Source organism: Falco naumanni, chromosome Z (assembly GCF_017639655.2).
Source record: "Falco naumanni isolate bFalNau1 chromosome Z, bFalNau1.pat, whole genome shotgun sequence".
Lineage (NCBI taxonomy): Eukaryota > Metazoa > Chordata > Aves > Falconiformes > Falconidae > Falco > Falco naumanni.
This window is the reverse complement of record NC_054080.1, coordinates 46,841,778-46,865,142: the sequence shown is the minus strand read 5'-3', so window position 1 is coordinate 46,865,142 and position 23,365 is coordinate 46,841,778. Positions and strand designations below refer to the sequence as shown.

Below are 23,365 nucleotides of genomic sequence, written 5' to 3'. Positions count from 1 at the left end.
GCATCAGTCTTTCTAAATGTTTATGCCAAATTCCTAACAGTCTTTTCAGAGCATAGAATTACAGTTTTAGAACATAAAGACAATAAAATATATATATTATGTCTTTTCTCCAAATAACACAGTACAAGCTTGTTCTGCTCTGGGAGGTTCCATCACTAACTTATTGTAAGAAAGACTAAGCCACTACCAAAGGGTTATTATCCTTTGAGCATGAGATACTAGCCATTCCCAGAGAAAGACTTTAAACCTCTGTCATGTGAGCAACAGTAAATCTGCTGTTGCTAAAAAAATAGATGTAGTCTGATTTTATGTGGTTTTTTTTTTTTTCCTTGGAAGTGGAAGTTTTGTGTTATTTTGCATTTCCCTACTATAATAAAAATAGTGTAGGGCCCTTTTATCCTTTTCCCTGAGACCTGCAGCTTCACTTCTCATACATCTCACAAACATCACCACAAGCTTCGAAGCAGTTTGTTTTATGGTTCTGGCATCAACTCTGTTGCTGCTACTGGGAATAACCCAGAGTAATCTGTTGTTGCTGTCAGTCAGAGGCTGCATCAGCTCTCATTCAAGCTAGCAACTCCTGAAAGCTGCAACTTCTCAGGCTAGCAGAACCACACTGCAAGAACAAAGACAGAAAATAACCCTAAAAGGAACAGTATAGTCAGGAGACAGAGTAAGGTCTATGAGGAAAAAACCAAAAGCAAGCTGTTGTACACTTGGCTTGCAAGTACTGATTTAATAAATGCTATGAGTTTCACTGCTGCTACATATACTAACGCGGACTCTCTTTACAGGTTCTTTTTACAAATTACATCACACTTGCTCGCACAGGATTTAGGTAACAGCAAGCCAAGAGGAAGGAGCGTACCTGCAACAAACTTTAGACTCAGAAATGCAAGCTTTCCTAAAAAGAGAGCTTTCAAGTGAGTGCTGCCATTCAAAAATATGCATAATCCATACATTTTTTATAGAAAACCATGGTCATCTTTGTTGCAGTTTTAAGAAAAATATTAAAATATCTGGTACTGCTTTCAAAGCAGTTTTACTTACGAGACTACACCAGTCCCTTTTAACTGCGGTTTCTAAAGCTATATCAAAGGCAAATGCAAGTACAGATTCTGCTGCACAAATCTGAAATTCCGGTCAAACCTTAATGTGTTGGATGTGGTCTCCAGCCATTGTTTTCAGATCCTCAAATTCAAGCTTCCTATTGATGACTGAATTATGAGTCCTATCATTATTATTACAAACAGTTTTCTCACTGACTTCAGTAGGAAAAAAGATCACTCCTGTGTGATTTCTTCTTAACTATTTTAGAGGCTCCAACAGGAAAATCTGCTACCTGAAATATGCCAATTATTTCTAGTTTTTTACAGGTGATTTGACTGAGGACATGTTATCAATCCCTAGACAGTTCTACCTCACTTAATATTAGGGTATTTTCAATTGTTTTAAGGTTTAGGAAGCCTACTTTACATGCTTACTCTATGTGATGACAGCACACATGCAGACCACATACCATCTTTTTCACATACTGTTTTGTCTTTTTAATAGCTTTCAGATAAAAGGTAGTCAGAAGAACGAAACAGGTGCTGACAGTGTGCATGACCAGCTCCCTGAACACCTGACAATTAAGAATGTCTCTCCATGCCACTTACAAACCTTTCCTCAGTAACTCTGTAAGTTAGCCTGATGCTTCCAATAAGCAGAGGTAGTTTTGTGCTTTCTACCAGCATCTGTTTACTTGTGAGAACTCCCGAACAAAGAAAACACATATAACCGTAGGGCCATGGTTTACAAGGTGGCTCACATTTGATTACCTACTATATATTCAGCTATTTTCCTTGCTAATGCTATGATTTGCATCTCAGTATCCAAGTACATGCCCATTACAGGGAGAAAACATGTCATCCTTTCCCTAATTAACCAGTAGACCTATAAACCTTCACAGGCTGATACTATTCTTATTACTTTAGGGGGATACAGATTAATCAGTAGCCAAGAGAAGAACAGAAGAGCCCAGCCCATGCAAAACTAGGAGTAAATCACTCGGCAATGTTTTTTGTATTGCCTGGTACTTCAAAACATTCGATGACAGGATGTCTCACAGATGCTTGCAAACTTTGACAGAGAAGATTGTTAAGCAATTATGCCAGGACGCAGCACTGTGTCTATACTGGACTCTCCTCACACTGCAATGAATCCAGATTGTCCTAAGAAATACTTATATATGGGACTTTGGTTTTCCAGAAACCTGTACAAGTCAACAATGACAAGTTCTGACAGCTCAAGCCTATGATAAGCATTTCCCCTTGTGAAGTAAGAATCATTTTGCATGCTTGCCTTACACATGCCGACAGTCCATTATCTACTTAATTACTGTCAGTGTTGAATCACACTAAATCAGAATTGGTAACACTCCTAAGGACAATCAGTTAACAGGAATTCAACCATGTCAGCAGCATCACTGCATCACCTTTATTCTTCAGATGACTAATTATCAACATCTATCACTCTCTTCTTCATAACGTATTCAGGAATAACCTGGAAGTTTCAGTTAAATTCCTGAAACCCAAACCTAGGTAGATTGTTTAAACTGCATCTCAATACCCGTAGGCACAGTGGTATTATTATTTCCCCTCTTCCAAAGTTTACAAATGCAAATTCATTATTCTTTGTAAAAGAAGAGGCAGAAACCTTTCAAAATCTCCATTAAAAACTCTAAAGATTGTTCCTATTATGCAACTACCCTAAAGATTTTCTTAGAAATCCCTTTGATGACTTTTGATCTTTCTTTTTTTTAATCTATGTATGATCTTAATGAAAATCGGGGTTTAAAGGGGTCCTGCCCCTGCAAAATCCTCTCTTCAAGTTCTTCACACACACACCCTTGAAATTCAGAACTATTATTTGAAAGTCTTAGAAAAATAAAATCTAACTGTAATTACACATAGGTTCTAACTTTAATCAAAATTAAACAAGAAAACTAAAATTGTTCCTTTTATTCCTGTCAGAGGCGTCTTCAATAGAATAGAAACTCCTTTTCCTATAATAGCAAAAGTGCCCCAACTCCAAGTTAGCAACTTTGCAAGGGACTCACAATCAAAATCATACATGGTTTTAGTTGCAGCAACCATTTCCAGCAATGCATCTTTTAACCACAGTAACGACCAAAGGCAGAACGCTTCCCAGAATCAAAAACTGTCTTCACAGAGGTTGGACTAACACCAGCCAGCCACTACGGCAGCTGTGCTCGCTCACAGTGAAGTTTTCATCAACTGTAGTATCAAATGCCCACCTAAACTCCAAACAGAGCATTAGTTGTGCATGATATGAAGATGCTAACTTCAGAGGACTTATCCCCAACATTTGTTTTGTTGCTACATGTTGCTTGTCTGTATGGCACTGCTCTTCCCCAGTAATGACAGGTTGTATCACTGGTTTGAGAAGAGAGCCCTTCCCTTTATTTTCTCATTATAGAGCTCCTACCAGTTCCATGACACCTTTTGCTATCACTTCAGGATTCCCTCTCACCTTTGGGCAAAGGGCTAGGCCGTTACCTAATTTTTCCAAGTGGAAGAACATTTCCCATATGTATGACACTTTGAAAAACAAGTTCACTTTTGATGACACTCACGTTTTCCCCTTCAGAGAGACTCTTTCTGAAGCTAACTCCAGATGACTTATTAACTCCCCTCTAGCACCTTGCCCAGTCACCTGCAGCATGTGTGTGTGGGATACTCCTTGTTTACTCTGTCTTTAATGATGTCAACTGGCAAGATAACAGATGATGTCACACTAAGACATTACTGCTATCCTGTTGGGAGGACTTAGCTGTCAATGCAAGATGAACTTCAGACCAATTTCCATTGACTTCTAAACACACCAGACTAACTCCTTTCCTGCCACTAAGCACTTCTTGGTGCTTTGCAGCTTCACTGACTCTTCCAAGACAAACCATTGTTTTTCTACAAATTCTGAACTTCCAAATTTCATTTGGTTTTGTTAGTTGCAGTTAAGAAAGAACCAGTATGTTTAATCACAAAACTAGTGGTTTAGCTTATACAAAACATGCTTATAGAGTGGGTGGAGAAAGGAAATGGGTTGTTTGGGTCATCAGTCCTAGCTCTTTATGGTTGCAAACAACTATGTAATAAGCAACTCCAGAAAGAAACAGAATACCACCCAAACACTTTGTAAACTTTAGACTTCGTCTCAATGAAAAGCCACAAAAGTCACGATGCATCATGGGAACAAAGATGACCAGTAAAATGTTTTTCAATAGTTTACTGCTAGTGTTCATTGCAAAACACTTAGCAAAAATCTACCCATGCAAAAGATCTACATGGGACAGAAAAATTAAAATAATCTTAGGGAATCTAATTCTTCAACAGCAGAAGGACAGCACGAAAAAGGAACAATCAGAAGAGAAAAAAAAAAAGAAAAAAAAAAAGAAAAAAGATAAAGAAAGAAACAAACCAAGCAGATTACTAGTCCTTACATATCATTTACAAAAGCATGTTTTAGATATTAAGATACAAACTTACAAATAGTTTAGAAAAGGTAATAGGGTGTTTTGATGTACAATACAAAAGACAAATCTAAATAAATAAAAGGTAATAAAATAAAAGCTTATTCTTAAGGCCTTATGTGTAGTGACAAGCACCTACACAGGTAAAAGAAAACAGTAAGAGCTCACCGCTCACCGTTCCATGACTGATTACAAGAATTCTACTGTTGCCTGTTATTGTCAATACTGAAGTTGTCCTTTAAATCAGAACTTTCTAGGCTATTGACTGCAAAATGTCTTAATATCTGTAACTAGATCCTTATTACAGTCAAGGTCAACTACAGTAGCCACCAGGTGGCTATCTCTCTCAAAGGATAAAGTTGCAGTATTTCCCTTACTGGGTGGCAGGGGCTGGGGGGTGTGTGTGGTATAATTCCAGAGCTGAAGTCCCCCAGAATTCATTTGAATAAGGTAGTTTGGGAATCACATTTTTCCAAGCCCACTACTGCAAATCAGGCAGAACACCAAAGTGTATGTGTAGCTGTGACACAGTACAGCATAATATTTTGTCCTAGGTTAAACCATTTAATTCTAGGAAGTTGTGGTGGGTTGACCTTGGTTGGATGTCAGGTATCCACCAGGCCACTCTACCACTCACCTCCTCAGCAGAACAGGGCAGGAGAAAATACGATGGAAGAAAACCTTGTGAGTCAAGATAAAGACAGTCTAATGAAGCAACAGCAAAACGTGCACGCACACAAGTGAAGGGAAACAAAAGATGTTACTCCCTGCTTCCCAGCAACAGCTGATGTGAGCCACTCCCTGGGAAGCAGGGCTTCAGTAGCATATAGCGGTTGCTCCAGAAGACAAAAGTCGTAAATAACTAATGTCCTCCCTTCTTCCTTGCTTTTATATCTGAGTAGATGTCATATGGTATGGAATATCCCTTTGGTCACTTTGGGTCAGCTGTCCTGGCCATGTCCCTTCCTATGATCTTGCCCACCCCCAGCTGACTGACGAAGGGGGGACACAACATTGGAGAGACAGCCCTGACGCTGTGCAAGCACTGCACAGCTGTAGCCACAACACTGGTGTGCTAAAACACCTTTCCAGATACTGATACAAAGCACAGCACTACGAGGGCTGCTACGGGCTCAGCCAGACCCAATACAGAAGTACTTTTTCTTTAGTTACAGAGGTAGCAGACAATACAGAAGAAATCAAACCATCCTGAATCCCATAAAAGATGGTTAGTGCAAATTCAGTTAAGTTCTTCCTAGAGCTTAAGCTACATTGAAATAACCCCTGGAAAGAACTGAAAATCAGTAAGAGTAACTACATAAGCATTACTTCACTACACAAGTGTTCTCATACCAGAGCAAAACTACATTAGATCTGCAATCAAACAAAAAGAAAGTGTGAGACTTGTTATGAGAAATTCTGAAGAGTCTTCTGTTTTTTTCTTTTCAAAATGCTGGTAGTAACAAAGTCACAAATTTGTAATGCATACTTACATACGTTAAATACGCATTAACTGTTCCTGGTGCTGGCATTTAGACCCTTTTTTTTTTTGCACAAAAAAGAAACAACAGGCATAAGGGTAATAACTGCTGGGTACTTTGACCCCATGTGGAAACTCACTGACAGAAGTCACAAGTTCTTGTTTCAGCAAACTACTACAGCTGGTTTACCTCTTCCCTTTTATGACAAGACTGTATTTATTCTAGACTTCCATGTAGGTTTCCAAGCGGCAATACAACAGTCACATAATATTGAATTTAGACCAATTACGCAAAGAGGCTTTATTCTAGAGAAACAGGAAGTTGTTATATGTATGCAAGAAATAACTATGCTCAAAGATTCAATTTCTGTATCTTTTCACAAGTAAATCTGCTCAATTAAAAAAAATATTTATTTGTACAATCTATACGCAACATCTATACGCAAGGACCTTAGATGTCAAATCAGGTCTTCCGAACAGTTGTTTACCACTTCTGACTGCGTAGTTTCTCATATAAACTCAACCTTTTAGATCTCTGTCCTTTCAAAATTCATACTTTTAAGTCGTTCTTCAAGCACATCAGAATCCTCATCACTGTCTGTACTACTGAAGTTTGTATCAAAATCCAGCTCATTGTCCAATCCACTGCTCTCCTGGCCACTTTTCATAGTCACACTCTCAGTTCTGTCTTTTCCTTTATCAATCCTGCAGAAAGCAAGAGGATGTTATCATCAACTGCTTCTAGAATTTATTTTTCTTTTAAACAAGAATGAGATTGAGGGTAGAATATTCTATTAAGGATAGATAAGAAAGATATAAAAGACAGTAAAGGAAAGAGTCTGTGAAGAAAAAGAAACATATATGACAGTTTGACCAATGACACAACGGCTGGCCAGTTGTCATGAACTAGTAAATTAATATAGAATACCCAATAAAGAGAGAACTTTATTAAAATAATTAAAAAACCAAAAGCCTGCTAAACAGACAATGGCAACTGTGCTCAGTGTATCAGACCTTTTTTTAGTTTTTCTGTTCATTAGTAACTGAATCATCAAATGACAGGCAAAATGCGAACAGTAACTTGGCTTATGCATATTTTATGGTGTTCTATGCTGAAAACTATTTTGAAGTGCTTTGTTCCTAAGGAAAATAGGCAATTTACCATTTAGTATTAAAATAAAGTGTCTTACACAAGTAAGACTTATTTTGGCCCAGCCCCAATAACATCAATAGGTATTTCACTCCCAGTTTTCAGCAGAAGAAAGTGAGGGTAATGACTCCAGCTGATTTCTATCAGGATTATTCAGAATATGGCATGAAGTATCACAGCCTCTTGGCAGTTTCCAAACAAGCTTTAATAAAGGGGAAGTGCAGTACTGAAACTATGTAACCTATGAGTTACTTACGGAATTACTATTTCTTCTTCTTTTCCACATTTAGCACAAATTTCTAGTTTACCCGCACACGGTCGACAAATAATATGGTAAGGATCTTTTACAGTCTTCTGGAGGCACTTCACACTGTGAACAAAAAAAAAACATGATTAAAAAAGTATTTGTGGAAACTTATTAAACATTCTGTGTTCAAAGACAACAGACATACTCTTGAAAAGAGGAACAACATGTTATGGGCCAGTCTCACATGAAACAATCTGTGTTTTAACAAGCAGCACTATCAAAATCATTGCCTGCCTTCCCTCCCCTTTAACTTTTGAAGAATTATTAAAACAAGAACTTAAGAAGAAACATAAAATCAAGAATTTTTCTATTCACAGTGACAAAAGAAACCCTTCCACCCATTTCAGTAGGTAGTTTTAGTTTAAAAGCTACATAACTTCTTCTGGTTTAAGAATAAAAGAAAATAAGAATATAGTATAAAAAGGCACATGCATTTTACAAATTAAAAGCTTTCAATTCAAACACTATGATGTCTTCCTCTAGAACTTCTCATGACTACAAACAGAGCCTTTGCTTTCTATGAACATAAGGTCTGCATAGAAATGTATTCTGAACAAACCCAAGCTAATTACATAGAGGTTTTTGCCTGTTCTTTTTCAAAATATGACAAAACTCTGTAGATTAAGTCATTTCTAAAATGCTATGGCTTAACATTCAGCTGACATTCTAAAGCCTTGTATTTTTGGAGAACAGAACCTGGAACTATATATCCCATGTAATGCAGTTGCCCTAAAAGTCACTCTTTCTCGGTTCCTCAGGCCCTAGAAGTCCTTGTCAGGAAAGATTTAGCATACAGTTCTGAGCGGTGGATTTGCAGACATGGCTAAAACAGGCTGAAGAAAATTATCCAGGTGATTTTGCATGCCTTATAAGGACAGATGCACTAACTAGCATCTAGTGAAACAGAATTTTTACCTGCTTTCTCAAATCCCTTTCCTAAGCACTAATGCCTTCTCCTTATTATCTTCATCTAGACTCTGCTGAGCTTTCATTAAGATGTGATTTTACAACCCCTTAAGGAATCAGATAGGTACAAAAACTGCTGTAGGACACATTTGACAAAAGCAAAGTCTGAACTGCCTAGTGTTTCTGGTCTTCTCCCTCCCCCAGGAAAACCTACAGGTATATGTCAATGGAAATAGTTTGGGGTTTTGATTTTTTTTTTTCTTTCTTCTATGCTCAGTCGAATTAATATCAAAAAAACCATCTACAGCTCTTCCTACCAAACAGGGGCACTATCAAGGCAACGTGGATAGACTTTTTTTTAAATAGTTTAATTTTTAATAATTAAATGCTTGAAATAAAAGCAAAGTAGGGATAACTCGTGGTGGTACTTACAATCCTGGTTCTGAAGATGTTAAAAACCTAAAAATAAGCTGAGGTACAGAAAAGTTCTCCATTCTTGCTGTCTGTGAAGAATTAATTTTTTTCCATGGAGTCACATTTTTAATGTCTATAATGTGTTTACTTCACCTAGAAGCTTCACCCACTGAAAATCTTTATAGTCCTGTCCTTTTAGAACAGCAGCCCACTCGGCCATTGTACTTCTGTAGGCTGAACTAGAAACCACCACTTGTAGAGCTACAATGGTCTGCAGCCCAATTTACTTGTCCAAAAATATGACAGAAAACATCACCTATTCTGTCATAAGCAGCTGCCCCACAATGCCACTTTCCCTATTTCCAGTGCTCCTCTGATTTACATGCTTTTTTCCTTTCAGATTAAGCAGAGAAGAGGCAAAAGAACCTGATCCACTACCACACGATTTGTTACAGATCATTACTTTTAAACAGGATGCTCACAGTCATTTGAGAAGAAGTTAAAAAAGACAAATACCAACTTTATCTGTGGTGAACAGAACCCAGAATGTTTACGCGCAGAACCAGTAAGACTTATATGTAATCAAAAAAAAATTTTTTACATGAAAGTGTCAAGTTGTTTACTGAAACCAAAATACTTGTTGCGTATCATTTTACCTGTGAAAAAGTAAAACTTCTCACAAGTAGGGATAATATCAAGAGATATTCCTTCCCTTTTAACCTACTGAAAATCAAAATATAATACACTATCATTCAGGGAACTGCACACATACAACCTCTTCAAGCAGTTTGTAGAGTATTTCAGAAGTATCTAAGTGAGAAGACACAAACACAGAGCAAACTACTCTGACGAAGCTGGCTGAATTATACACCGCAGCCCAGTTACAGTTTCAAAGTTTCACTGTTGAAACACTGGCTGCCTCTGCTGCCACAGAGGTAAGGAACTCCACAGCTGAGCAAGTAAGGAGGAAGTAAGACAGTATCCACTTCAAAACATTAACCCATCACAAACCTATATATTATTTTAAGATATTTATCACCTTTGTTATGTACTTATCCAAAAATACCTAATACAGAACTGTATGCAAATAATGCTAAACATTTAATACTCAGGATTACAGTTTAATACACAAAATGAGAGAACATGCCAAGAGGTAATGAAATGCATGTACTGTAAACTTTTTTTATTAATTGAACCCTCAGTAATGCTGAGAACAGTGTTGCTGATGAATTTTGATATGACAAAAAACTAAAGCCTTCCTCTCCTCATTTCTCTACTAGATAGCCTTTGTGAACTACAAAAGTTAAGAAATGTGCACATTCCTCTAATATTGACTTGCAACAAGGCCTTAGAAAATAGTGTTACAACTGGTTTGGGTTTGACTTTTTGTTCAGGAGAACACACTGCTGGGTTTGGAAACAGATGTCCACAGTTCAAGCATTTTAACAGCAAAGAGGGAAGCAGTTGCTTTTCCATTGTATTTTTTTTTTTAAAGTTTAAAAGACTAATGAATTAGAAAAATAACACTACAAATATATTGTCATTGCTGACTCCAAATTTTAAAATGTCATATGCTAGCAGCTACCGCTCATGAATTTCCAAAATGAAAATATTTTCCAAAGTTCACAAATGACACTATCAGTGATTAAGACAAAATACCTTGACTCACCATTTTTTAGGCTTTGACAGTAATTTGTACTTGCTGAATTTTACTCGCCACTCCAAGACACCTTTGCAATGCTGGCACACTCCATCATGAAGCTTAGCATTTATTTTCTGAATAAATAAATAAAAAAATAAGAATATTTTAATGATTTCCTACTTTTATGAGTATTACCTTGGTAGAAAGCATTTCCACCCATCATGTGATTAATACAGTATTTAGCACGATGTTTGTTTGATAGAACATTAGCATTTCATATACATTTACTAACGAATTTCTTCAGGGGAAATAGTGCTGAGGTAGTCTTCTGCCTCAAGGTGGTCTTCATGATTATTATTATTATCATAATCATCATAATTTAACATTGTTAATAGTACTACTTATTTATGTTATTATATTGTTGATAATAGATTACTAGAGACATTTCATTATTATTTTTTTCAACTCTAGAGATTTTACAAAACAGATTTAAGTAGAAATAAGCCCTGAAATATGCAGTTTTCATCGAAAGAAGACAACTTGCAAAACAACATTTAACTCATTATTGCTCAAGCTACTATTACACTACATACTTTAAGTAGTCTCAGGATTTTTTCTCAGGTCACAAAGAAGTAGAATCCACACATTATTTGCAGTCAAATCATTCAATGTCTCTTTTATCATAAACTTCCTTTATGAAAAAGTAACACATTTCTGCTCTCAATTATCTAAGATAAAATCCTTAAAATAGTCTTTGAAACTATAGTATGTTTTCAAGAAATGCAAAGTTTCCCTTACAATCTTCTACAACATTTTGTGTTTGGTTTGCTTAGAAATACAAAATCTCAACAGGCCAGTACTATCTGCACAAGAGAAGTTATTCTGAGATGGGAAGCAGTAACAAACACCACTGTTGCCTTAAATAATCAACAACATATACTTGTACATTCATCTTACTTTTTATTTCTTCTCCATATAAAAACTCCAGCAGTAACTTTATCAATCATATCAATCATCCGGAACGTCAAAAACAGAAATTTCATTATTAAAGAAAATACATACAGCCAAAAAAATTCTATTGTGCCTTTTTTTAAAGACAGCTTAAAAATGGCTCCTGTACCAAAAGACACATATATTTCCCAGAATACCTACAAGTTCATTGGAATAGGTTCTGCATTAATTGGAATTAGAGTTTATGTTATTTTTTTACAAATAAACTGAAAAGTTATTCTATGCATGCAGGAGCTTCTGACAATTTCCTGTTTGTATAACCCAGAAGAGCTTCTTACTACTCCACAAAGTTTTACTTCAATACATTAGATAAAAGAACAAGCCTAGCTTTCAAAATGCTTTATCTTACTCTGATTATTTATTCTGAAAAATGTATGCGGCAGAGCAAATGCTGCTTATAAGTTACACTATATTATAGGACTTGGTTTCCATTGTTTTCATTTTCACTGAACTTCAACCATTCAGTATTTTTCCCATGATGAGGTTAACTGAAGGTGTGGTGCAATAAGACAGTAAACTTCTTCCCAAACGAAACAAGGTTTTGCAGAATGTTTGAATACTGAAAGCTGTGGTTCTGATGTCAGCTATGCATTATGAATTAAATTTTCCAGGAAACACAGACATTTGGCTAATGTGGAAACTTTCTGAGAGAAGAAAACAATTGGTAAGTTCTCATCAGGTATCTGCTAAAGGGCTGGTAATTCAAACTACTGGCAGCACTGACTGTTCATTCTTTCAAAATTCATGCTATTTGAAGATAAGCCTGCTTTTCAGTGCTTGACTAGCACAAAGTAAGGCTCCAAGCATATAGTCTGAATAGGCTTCTAATCACCAGCAGATTAGCCTAAACTTCCCAGTTCTTCCTCTCACTCTCCTGATGTACATTAATTAGTAATGCAGGAGGGGAGAAAGACACAAGCACTGTAATTTGTATTCCCGGGTATTCTTTCCTGTTATCAACCATTTCTAGTACCGCTCAGGTAGAACCCAATAAATGTCAAAAGACTGCAACAGTTCAAGCTGAAAACAGCTGGTTTTCTTTCTAAAGGGAGTTAGCTTGCTTGCTGAAAACTACCTTGTTCCCCATAATATGTCCTGACATGATAGCTGGGGACAGGCTCAGCAATGCGTAATGCACTTGGAATGCAAGAGGCCACATTCAGGGCTGCATGTGGCATAAACAGTGCAGAAGAACAAAATAGGAACTACATTCACCCCTCACCTGAGGGAAATCCAGAGTTTGTCAAACAGGCAGCCTATTACAAATTCTGCTAAATATTTGCCATGGAACAAGGAAATATGCATAATCATTATTAATGGAGCTTCTTCCCCATCCCAATATGCTTATCACCTGGCTCCAGAATAGACAACAATCATATGGTGATGAATTTCTTTATTTATTTATTTCTGTCAGACAAACTAAAATGAAGGCCATTCCAAATGCCAAAGATGCCTTTTCATGTTACTCATAGTATAGGTCTTTGCATGAAAACAATCTCACAGCAAGGCCAAGGGACTAGTCATGTGGCATAAATTACTGGGACTTCCTTCACCTCTGCTTCAAATAACAAAGCCCTGCCATCTTATCTGATGCCCTCAACCTAAAGATTAGTCCTCCTCGATACTAAAACATTGTTTCACCACTGAACAAGGTCTTTAGAAGACAAGTAACACCCAAGAATCTCTAAAGTAAGGGAAAAGAAAGTTACTGTAATTCAGTTGTGTAGCAACAATCACATTATCCACATAAAGGTAACAAATCTCTATTAGAGCTGGTCTTTGTATTTGATTACTTCTTGAACTGTTCTGTTTTCTTGGTATGATCAGCAACACTTCAAATATCCAGTGCAAAGATAGAGAACATCAACCAAAATGCCGCCTAAGAGTCTTTTCACACCAAATTATATTGTAGCTATTAACATCACATTTACACCTAACTGAAGTTAGTGTTCCAGGCATAAAGAAGCCTGGACTTTTCAACTTTGTCACCTGCAGGACAACAAATCTTACCCAGCAACTCAAAGAAACCTCATGGTATCTGCTCAGAAGGTAATAACTGGAAGAGGACAGCTTTTAAGATCTAATTTTCTCCTTCTAACAGGCACACATACAGCACAGTCTCTTCCTCCCCTTCAGCAATTTCCTGTATTTTTCACTTGATGTTGGCACTTCAGGTATGGGGTGGTGTAGTTAATCATTGGCTCAGCACACTGAATATGAGACAGACTATGACTCTACAATCCATTTACCAGGCTGTTGATTTAGAACATCAATAGAGAATGATGGATTGATGTAAAGCAGGCAAGCAGGGAGATTTACAAGTTTAACCTTGCCTTGTGTTCGCCTTCTAAGTTTATCCTGCTCAAAAAAAGAAATACCTGCTATTTAAATGTTTCTATTACTAAACCAAGTTGATAATTTACTGTGGTTTTCTACACTGATTTCAACATTTCCTCTGTCAAAAAAAAATTTCATATCATTCTCAAAAGCAGCGCACACTTGAAGAAGCAAAGAAAGCTGTCCCTAATTAAAGATCTGGATAAGCTTTATTATTATTATTATTTTATTATTATTATTTTTGAAATCACCAAAGAACACAAGAGAGTAAGTTGTCCTAACAGACTGGAAGAGAAACTTCCCCAGTGTTCCAATTCCCAGTCAGAATGGGGAAGTTACTAGTTAAATCAAAAAAATCACTCTGTTGCTTACTTTTCCAATTAATATTCACTTCTTCGTAAGTTTTGTATGTTGTTTAAACTCTCATATATTTCTGTTTTCTTCCTTTTGCCCATTTAATAGCTTGTTTTCCTTTAAGGGTACACAAAAACCCCAACAACCCCCACAAAGACATGAACAAAGCTTGTTAACTTCATTATTCCTTTCCAACTTTTCTACCCAGTTTTTACGCAGTTAGTTAGCTCTCATATGCAAAGAGGTAACAGTGCTTACGGTTTGAAATGGATTTCTTGGTGCGAGAAGTACTACAGCCTGTTCCTGTCACAGCAGTTTTCTCTGTGGTTTTTTTTTTTTTTAAGCATACTTCCCTGTTTCAGTCAATAGCTCTTTCCTCTTTTCTTTTGCCATACTTCCCTCTAAGAATAAGTGCAACTCATTCTTACAGTATGTCTATATATTCTCCAGAGAAATTGCAGTTATGCAATACAGACATACACAGTCTTAAAGTATACAGTCAGGAAATATTCCATGTGCATATTATATACACACTGTCAGGTCAACTGCATTAATGAAACAGCATTTGCTGTATGCTCACACAACCCAATATTTAATCATTTAACAACCCGCCAAAAACAGTTCAGAACGTATTAAAGTAAACAAATGCACCTACACCTACTAGCTTGGCACACAGAATAATCCCTGGCTTAAGTTAGTATTAAAGTACTCACAAGCAAGATGTAATGATGGGGTTTCAAAGAAGCTTCACTGTTTGGAAGTTTCTAATTATGTGTGAACCTATGGGCATTTTGATTTACTCTATTGAAATCAGACTCCTACTACTGAGCACACATCAGCAGTCTGTTCTGCTGTAAACGAATGCAATGTCAATGCCATCCATGAACTTCCTTGTCAGAAGCACAGGTGGTACTGCTTCAGTCAACAAGGCTGAATGCAGCATTTCTGAGTAACTACATTTCATAGCCTTAAATCAAAGAGCTAAACTTGCTCACATATTATTAGCAGTATCACTTTAAGTTCCATTTCCTACACAGATATTTTCTCATCTCTTTTTAGAAACAAGTACATTTAACATTTTAACCAAAGCCTTGAAGTCATCCTTTCATCCATACCAGTCACTTAAGGCCCTTTCATGTTTTATTGCTGTGGACTTTAAAACACATGAAATCTAAAGCTTTCTCTAAGCCAAATTCCAAATGGCCATCTTGGAGATTAAGATGTTTGGCCTTTTTCAGATCAGTCACATAGATCTGAAAACATGCAAGTAACCAGCAAGAGAATGTACACACTTGGAAGAACCAACAGCCAACTCCCATCTGCTTCCCCACAAAGAACTGAAAACACACATACACCCTCTGTCTCCCTCCCCACCACCCTGTCCCCGCCAAGCTAGGTTAGAGTCCAGAACGTGGACTTATGCCTGCTCTTCTCTGTACATGAAGGGCTACAGCCCAGACCTGAACGCACATCTGAACCCAGAGTAAGAAGTGTGGCTGGAGAATGGAGTTAAGCCTACCAAGGTACTCTCAGCAAGGACAGAAACTAACCAAACTCCACTACTGTTATCTGTTTTATTCCCCTCTGAGCTTCAAATCATCATCACAGACTCTTAAACTCTGTATTCACCTGTTCTGTTCCTACTGCCTTCCCATAGTCTTGACCAGCATCTCCACCAAAACAAGTTATTTATCCATACAGCCAGCTGAATAAGTAGCTGACATCAACACTATGGTAAAGCTGAGGTTCAGAGTTAATAACCTCTGAAATTTATGGAAATGTGGATTATCATCTGGGGTGTACTTAATGAGAGGAAAGAAATGGAGAAACAGATCAGTCATTTGGGTGCAAATATGAATCACTCTGTGGTTTACCATCTTATTACAATGAAGTTCTACATGTTCTCACTGAATAGTATTTGCTTTCATCTCTAGAAATACTCCAGCTTCCATGCTGACTTACGTAATGTACTTTACATAAAATGCATATTCATACAACATAATGTATATTCCTCAGTTCAGTGCTGCAAACAGCTGTTCTGGAATATGCTATGTAAAGCAAGCACTCATAAACAAATTCTAAGACTCAATAACTAACACCACAGCGTGACTTGCCCTGTCCTGGCTCTTCCTTCTTCCATTCATTCTAGTATGCAAGCTCTTCCAGCACTGTTGTAGGCAGTTACCCAAATACAGAACAGAGGCAGTGTACTCTGCTGAAAGGGTGTTTCACTTCAACTAGCTTAACCCAGAAAATGTTGTAGTAAAGACCAATCATCAGAGGAAAGACAGATGGATCTTTCAGCATGTTCTGTAAGTAATCAGCTCCATGGTCTTTAAGATTAGAAAATGGATACCAAGGTCACTGTCAGACAGAGAGCATGATACCTTTTAAAAAAATGCAAAAACAACTGGATAATGACTGCCAGCAGAGAAAAGTCAAAACACTATTAGATCAATTTCCTCTGCAGATACTGTTTCACTGAGACAAGCAGAAATAACACTGAAAATAACTACCTCAATGCCAGCCACAGTACAACAGGAAGCTACTGTAGTTAATATTCAGCATTGTTAATTCAGCACACAAATGCAGCAGGATACCAAATTTAAGCTGAAAGGCATTCTGCAGCCTTTCAAGATAGTATTGCATCGGACAGTGTATAACAGTAGTCAAATATAGGCCAAATACCTTACAAAAAAAAAATTTAGCAGTGATTTAGAGGACATCAACCCCCTTTCAGCAGCTCTGAGCATTCTTCTGGTCTAATGAGCTAGTGAAAGGTGGAAAGGAAGAATGCCCTACTCCCTGTGATCAAATTGCTACTATTTCTTCTTTCCCTCAACACACCTCAAACGTGGTGCGTCTGATCACAAGACAGAGATGCAAAACTGTCAGCATTCAGCATAGTCTGTATCTAAACTATGACATTAATCACCACTTAATCTTTGTTAGTTTAACTTTTCTAAATTTCCCAAATAGCAAAATTAGGCCTTGTCATCATTATAAAGACCCCTGTGTATCCCTTTGCACTTGAATTCATACATGATGGCACACCAAAATAAAAATGCATCCTTTCCCTTTACCACACACTGTCTAACCCCGTAATAAGAAGCACCTTCTTCAAGAACCTTTTAACTTGTGTTCAGCCATCTCCATGAACTGGCAGGCATAGAGAGAAAACAGAAAGAAAAATGACACAGTCCCATATCACAGCTAATACCCACAGTGAATCCTGGCAACATTCAAAAGCTTTAAAAAAAATATTTGAGTGTATCATACTGTTTAGCCAGTTCTATATGATATAAAATATTAAAAAGGGAAGAAAAACAGACGTGGGTATTAAAGTGATTACTTCAGTTACAAAACTGATGTCAGAATTCAGTTTCTCTTTGAAGACTTTTCAGATAGATCAACTCTCTAGGATATTGTTGTGCATATATGTGTGTAGAAGTCAGACAGGAAAATACTCTCCTATCAGGGATCATGCAGTGACTCACACAGTAACAGTGGCACGGCTTAGAGCCCTGGGAAAGCAGCCTATTCAACTTGCAGAACCAGTCCTACATCATCTTAAAAAAAACGAAACAAGCAAACAAACAAAAACACACAACATCCCCCCAGTTCTCCCCCTCCTCTCAGTTCCTTCTGACAACACAGTCAGGTTCAATTAAAGGGAAACTGACACAACAGCAATAGCACCAGACAAGCCTCTTCTGGAACGCCTACCTTGTGTTTTGTTTTATTCACCTCTTTCAGTTTAGCTTGTAAGAGAAAACATCCCACTTCCGTGTTGTTACTACTGAGGCACACTGCTTGGTCTTCATCCTCTTCTGCACTGCTATTATGTTATCACAACTACAAGCATAGAGCATCTTCCAAGAATATGTTGTAAACCATTTCCTTCTTGCTTAGAAACAAAAGAACCCCACCCCAAAAATGGTCTTTTGTAACAATACTGCAAAAATGAGATAATGTGTGTAGCAAAAGCACTGATAAAATGGGTGAAGACACTGTTCTGTGCAACTACTCAGAAATGCCTGTATGATCTCTTCAAAGCCTTAAAGCAAACATCTCTTTTTAAAGTTGTCTCAAAAGCTGCAAAGTGAAATTTGCTATTTCCATAGATGATGGGGGGAGTTGTTCAAATTAAATTCTCAGAACGTTAAGGTGCCTGAAGCAAGGCCACGCAGTCACCAACTTTGAGAAGACCCAATGCCTCCCAGCAAGTCGCATGGGCAACACCGCAGGGAACGTTTATTTATTGCACTAACTCCACAAAAGTGAATGCTTTGTTTCAGCCTTCCTCTTAATAATTCTCTGGCTTAACAAGGGCCTTTCACACCATAGATGATTCAAGTATCACACAACATATTTCCTCACACAACAGCCTCGGACGCGGGGCCAGGTGACTACTGCCTGAAACGGCGAATAACGCCCTTAATACCCCAGTGCACCCTTTGGACAGAGCTGGGCCAAAGGCTTCTCCGCCGCCAAAATGAAGTTCTCCCGGCTTCCACTGCGGTATGACTCCGTTCGCGGTCCCCAAGCTCTTCCAGACCTTCTAGCTGAAGGCTGCGCAGGGACAGCCCATCGCTCCAGCAGCACCCGCGCAGCCAGCAGAGGCACCTGTCTACACGCTCGGCACCCATGGGCGCCAAAGGCCTTCGGCCGCCTCACGGGGGCTCGCCCCTGCCGCCGCCACTCGCCAGGCGGGCCGGGCCCGGCGCTCTGCCGGCGGCGGGGGGGAGGGGGCGGGGCCGCCCCACCGCCTACCTTGCGTCGCGCGCTCTTGTCGTACTTGTCGTTCCTGAAGGCGCGCGCGTTCTGGTAGCGCTGGGGCCGCGTGCGCGACACGTTCCCCCTCTCCGAGCTCATCCCGCGGGAGGCCGCCGCCGCCGGCGACACCTGCCCCGGAACAGCTCCGCGCCCTTCCGCGGCCCCGCCGCCGGCCCCGGGCCAATGACGAGCGGCGGGGTAACGTCCCCGCCCATGGCGGTTCGCTGCCTCTCCGCTGCCTCCCGCCCACCCGCCTCCAGGCGGAGCCTCAGTGGTCGGAGCCGCGCCGCGGGGTGCGCCCCCATTGGCGCTCTGCGGCCGGCGGCCGGTCCCGCCCCGCCCGCCGCCCCCTCGGCCGCCGAGGCAGCCGCTGGCTCCGATGCAGTCGCTCAGCGAGGTGAGGCTGGCGCCGCGCCCCTAGGCCGCGCGGGGAGCCGCTCTGCGGGGGCCGTGCGTTCTCCGCCGCGGAGCGCGGCTGCGGAGCTGCGGCCGCCGGCCGGGGCGCTGACGGCCGCCCGCCGCCGCGCCGTTACTCAGCACAACCGGCACCCCTCCCCCCCGCCGGCCCGGCGTCCGGGCGGCGGCGGTCAGGAGAGCGGGGGCCGCCGCCGCCGAGCGGGGTGCCGGGTGCAGGTACGGGCGCTCCTTGCCCTGGCAGCGGGGGGGCCGGGCCGGACGGGTCGCGACGAGGGGGCGGGGTGCAGCCGGCGCGGCACCGGCTCGGCGCTGGCGGCGGGGCTGCGGCTCGAGGATCCGCTTCCGAGGTGTGGCGGCGCGCTGGCCCCTCCGCAGGTCCGGCCGCCCCGCTGCCCCCCTCACCTGCCCGCGGTCCTGCTCCTCCGGCCGGGGCGCGGGTGTGGCGGCCCCTCTGCCGCGGCTGTGGCGCGGGGCAGGAGGAAGGGCCGCGGCGGGCACCGGCTTTTTCTCGGTGAGGGAGGCGGCGGTTCGGCTCTTCGACCCGAGCCGGGCAGGGGGATGTCGGCCTCGGCGACCCCCCTCCCCGCCCGCGTCCCGGCCGTGGGCTCGGGGCCTCTGCCCTGCCGCCCCCGGGTGCCCGCCTGCCTGAGAGGCGCGGGGTGCTGGCGGCGGTCTGTCCCGGGGCTCCATCTCCGGGGCCTCGCCGCGGACGGCTTTGTTCGGGGAACGGGCACGCTGGCTGTTTAAACGCCTGTGGAGTTCAGGATTTTCGCGGCTCCGAGTAGCGCCGCCGTGTCAGCGGTGCTGGCTTCTGCGAGGTCCTTTTCAGATACAGACACCTGAAGAGTTCATGTAGTTGTCCCGAGCCTGGTTTAACGTATTCCTTCAGCTTCTGCTGTTGATGGTGGGACGACGCTGCCCTCGGTTATTATTGATTTGTAAGTTTAAAATATTTGACCAGAAGGTAGCTAGAAAATACATGCCTGCAAGAACACAAAACAGTACCATCTTAAAAAAAAGCATAGCTGTTTGTTAGCGATTGACCGGCTGGTGCAGTGAAGCACTAGACGGGTGTGGCAGGCGTGCGATGGGGGCTTCGGCACCTGTCGGCTTGCGGGTGATTTTAGCAGAGCAGTTCCCGGGCGCAGTCTTCCTTGGAGTATGCAAAACATTATGTAACCCGACTTAATCCCACAGCTGTCAGGTATACCTGAGATCTGTGGAGGGTTGGTTTGTGCTTTAGGGCAGGAGGAATGGCTAGATTTTTCACCTGGTGTTTCTTGCATTCCCTTTCTTTTTTCAACTGTGTCATTAGGTTTTGAAGTATACAAAGTAACCAGAGGTATGTCTCCATATACCAGTTAAGCTTTACAATATTGCTAGGATTTGTGGGAATAGTAAGGTGTTTGTTTAAAATCAAACCAACCAAATGAAGTTTTGGCCCTGTCCAGCTTTTCTGTTTTTACGTAGGTTGCTTTGCTCTTTGGAAGCTACCTTAGAGTTACTTAACAGTATTTCTTGGTTTGGCTTTTTCATTACAGAACAGACTTCCTCTGGTTTTCTTTCTGGACCTACTGTGTATTCTTCTGTAATAATTCTATTAGTTTAATCCTTTTAGATAATACTTAATTGGACACTGAGTATTTTTTTTAAATATTTTGCTGCTCTAGTTGTTGAAGTACTGGGAGGGTGTCCATACCCTTCTGTTCCATTTTTAATGTAATGCAAATGCTGAAATAAATATGGGTGCTTCAGCAGAGGCTTGAATTCAAGTTTTCATTGCATTGCATTCAATGAAAGGGTGAGGGAAACTACTTCAGTTTCTTATTTCAGCAGTGTGTAAAGAAAAATGATGAGTTAAAACAAACAAAACCACACCCAAACAAACAAAAACCCCAATAATTTTAATACCTTGCCTGTTACAGTTAGAACAGCACTAAAATTTACAAACCAGCAGCTATATTTAAGTTTGACTTTGTTCTTGTGAATAGCTGCTATGAAATGGGTAATTTAACTTAAATATACAATTAGAATAATTTAGTGTAAATAAAAGCTTTCTAGATAAGTGTTTGCAAGGGTTGGGCTTTTGAGGCTAAAATGTAGTGAAGTAATCAAAGATGTGAATAAAGGAGCCACTTTCTTGTTAAGATTTGCAGAGGGAGGAGGACAGGAATAATTGCTTATATGAAAGCACTACTTTTGTGTTATCATAGGAATCACAAGGGAAATAGTTGAGGTGTGCTTTAAGTTTAGATAGACTTCCCCCCCTCCCATGTCAGCCTTAATGAAAATGTTAATTGCCAAAGAATGGATTGAAATTACAACCTGTGGACAGTTTTACATCTCTCATTTTCTGTCACTTTTTTATTCACCAGAAAGTTAGAGATAGGTTTGATAAAATGATCTGGCTTTTCTTTTAAAAGCTATCCCAAAAGCGGTAAATGACACCACTTGGGTCTGTTTTTATTTCTTATTCTTTCTTGGTGCAGTAGTAGAAGTTAATCAGTTTTACCCAGGGTTTTTTCCACAGATTTTTCCTACTTAATTTGTATGAAAAATGCAGTATAATTTTAAAGGATATATATATTTCTCTTACTATATTCTTTTTGTTGTTAGTAATTTTACCAGCATTAGGAACTGTGTTTGCAGAACAGCACTGGCTTCTTTATTAATACTGAAATGACAAATAGGTGACATAGTTATGTTATTGGGTTGTGTTGATCTCTGCATCTGATGCTACTGTAATGAGCACAGAGATTTACATCATACATGCTCAGAAGGTGTTAGACTATAGCTTTGTTGTTCACAACATATTTTAGGCAAATGAGTCCTGTTGAAGTTATTAACCTGTACTTGTGGTACTGTATGCTTAAGGTAATTTGTGTTGGTTTTGTTCAGGTTTCAGTAAGACTCCAGATAAGGCATACATCAAGCCCATTTGTTATTAGAGTGATAATGCAACTATCCCTTGTGATACCATGGTCACTTTCTGTAAATTGTATTTTAGACTTAACACTGTTAAGAGACCAGTTATTGATCTCCAAAGCTTTTACCAAGTCTGAGTGATGCTAAATGAAGGAGATTTTGTAACTTTTCTTGTAATTTTTACTGTAATAATTTCTGGCCGAAACCATTAGGAAACCAGATGACATGTTTTTGAACGTTAAAAAAAAACACTAGTGTAGGGGTTAATGTTAAGTTTTTCATCATTGAAGTACCTGAGCAGTATACCTTTTGAGGAAAGATAATGCCTGTTTAGTTGAAGTTAAATTATGACATCTGCTGGGTAACTACTAAGCTGAAACGCTGATTCAGTTGAACTTATAAACAGTGATATGAGAATTACTCTATACACCCTGGGGACTCTCTTACATCCTGGTTCCATTCCAGATCCGGAGGTTAAGAACATACTCATGAATACAATGAATGACAAACCGGTTTCAGTATAATGGAAACATTGTTTGCATTTAGTTGAAGGTATCCTCCTGAGGAAGTTCAGTAGGTATTTTGTGTCAGATTTGTTCAGTTAGTGGTGCTGGCGATCTGCCGTTTTTCTTGGGTCTTCTGAGTGAAGAAAGTATCAATTATTTATTTTAAAGAAAACAGTTGTTGCTACCCATGATTTAGATGGAGAACAGCCCTGGAATCAGAATCTTTAGTTTCGGTAGGCAGAGTTTCCATTGGATTAAATGCACATTATATAAAGTCAACATTACAGTGTAGTATAGGGCAGAGATAATACTTTAGCCGTGGTCTTCAGCATAATTTGACATATGTGGCAACAGCCCATTTTTAGCACATTTAAGCTGTCTTGGGGCACAGTACCACCTCAGCTGATTAACTTGGTTACTGCAGTACTACCCAGTGTGTGAATTCTACAGGCCAGCTTCCAGTCTTCTGAAATAACTTTGAAAAATAGCAAATATCTTCTGAGTGAGATCATATTATAGTGTTGCTGTGCTGTTTATAGTTATAAATAATGTAAAATCCTGTTTTAATTTTTTCTGACAAGTTGATTGGGAAGCAAGTAAGAAATTCTA

The 23,365-nt window shown here is 40.0% G+C and overlaps 2 protein-coding genes across 6 annotated transcripts in view; one reads left to right on the top strand and one right to left on the bottom strand.

Moving 5' to 3' along the window:
- Positions 1–6,287: 6,287 nt before the first annotated feature.
- CZH9orf85 (chromosome Z C9orf85 homolog) lies at positions 6,288–19,064 on the bottom strand. Its single transcript, XM_040579598.1, has 4 exons — positions 18,906–19,064; positions 10,458–10,564; positions 7,418–7,531; positions 6,288–6,716 (listed from the first exon to the last, which is right to left on the bottom strand). The coding sequence occupies exons 1-4, from the start codon at positions 19,005–19,007 to the stop codon at positions 6,539–6,541; spliced, it is 501 nt and encodes a 166-aa protein (XP_040435532.1). The 5' UTR covers positions 19,008–19,064; the 3' UTR covers positions 6,288–6,538.
- ABHD17B (abhydrolase domain containing 17B, depalmitoylase) overlaps positions 17,888–23,365 on the top strand; it is a 19,892-nt gene continuing 14,414 nt past the window's right edge. For 2 of the 5 annotated variants that reach the window (XM_040579596.1, XM_040579592.1), the window contains exon 1: positions 19,189–19,305. The gene's annotated coding sequence lies outside the window, so the exon portion shown is untranslated. The other 3 variants (XM_040579595.1, XM_040579597.1, XM_040579593.1) reach the window with 3 other exon arrangements.

Excerpts from the sequence above, each read along its gene's own strand:
- CZH9orf85 (XM_040579598.1), bottom strand. The coding sequence starts at position 19,007 with ATGAGCTCGGAGAGGGGGAACGTGTCGCGCACGCGGCCCCAGCGCTAC. Across the intron at positions 10,565-18,905 it reads ACAAGAGCGCGCGACGCAAG|AAAATAAATGCTAAGCTTCA; the intron begins GTAGGCGGTGGG and ends TTATTTATTCAG. Across the intron at positions 6,717-7,417 it reads GAAGAAGAAATAGTAATTCC|GATTGATAAAGGAAAAGACA; the intron begins GTAAGTAACTCA and ends TGCTTTCTGCAG.